The sequence below is a fragment of the Colobus angolensis genome, unplaced genomic scaffold, assembly GCF_000951035.1.
Source record: "Colobus angolensis palliatus isolate OR3802 unplaced genomic scaffold, Cang.pa_1.0 Scaffold143, whole genome shotgun sequence".
Lineage (NCBI taxonomy): Eukaryota > Metazoa > Chordata > Mammalia > Primates > Cercopithecidae > Colobus > Colobus angolensis.
The window spans coordinates 3,239,010-3,239,507 of record NW_012114522.1 but is presented as its reverse complement, the minus strand read 5'-3'; the positions used below and the strand labels follow the sequence as shown (position 1 = coordinate 3,239,507).

The 498-nt window shown below is 60.2% G+C and overlaps 1 protein-coding gene across 1 annotated transcript in view; it reads left to right on the top strand.

Annotated features, from left to right (window-relative positions):
* Positions 1-223: 223 nt before the first annotated feature.
* BLOC1S4 (biogenesis of lysosomal organelles complex-1, subunit 4, cappuccino) overlaps positions 224-498 on the top strand; it is a 1,490-nt gene continuing 1,215 nt past the window's right edge. Inside the window, exon 1 of the mRNA XM_011935404.1 lies at positions 224-498. This exon is cut by the window's right edge and continues 13 nt beyond it. Coding sequence (XP_011790794.1) covers positions 346-498 — 153 coding nt within the window. The 5' untranslated portion in view covers positions 224-345.

The window sequence follows — 498 nt, the reverse complement described above, 5'->3', positions numbered from 1 at the left end:
CCAGTTGGTATGGATAGAATATGCATGGTTGTATGGATGTGTACAAAGTCATCAATGTGCACATTTAAAATATATGCACTGTATTGTATTCCTGCTACATCTTCGCTAAAAAAAAAAAAAAAAAAAAAAAGTTGAATGTGAGCGCGGGCGTGAGAAAACCGCAGCGCGCATGCGTGAGCGTGAACGCGCTGAGAGGCCGGAAACAAAGGTGGGTGCGCGTGCACAGACGCGCTCGCTGGCCGCCGGAAGCAAAGGCGTGAGCGCGCGTGCGTGCGTGTGCGTGAGCGTGAGCGCGAGCGCGCGGAGGTCGGAAGCGGGCGCCGTACAGCCAGGCGGTCGCGGGCTATGGAGGGTAGCTCCTCAGATAGCGGAGCGCCGCCGGAGGGGCTGGCGGAAGAGGCCGAACCTCAGGGCGCCGCCTGGAGCGGGGACAGTGGCACTGTGTCCCAGAGCCACAGCAGCGCCTCGGGGCCGTGGGAGGATGAGGGCGCGGAGGAC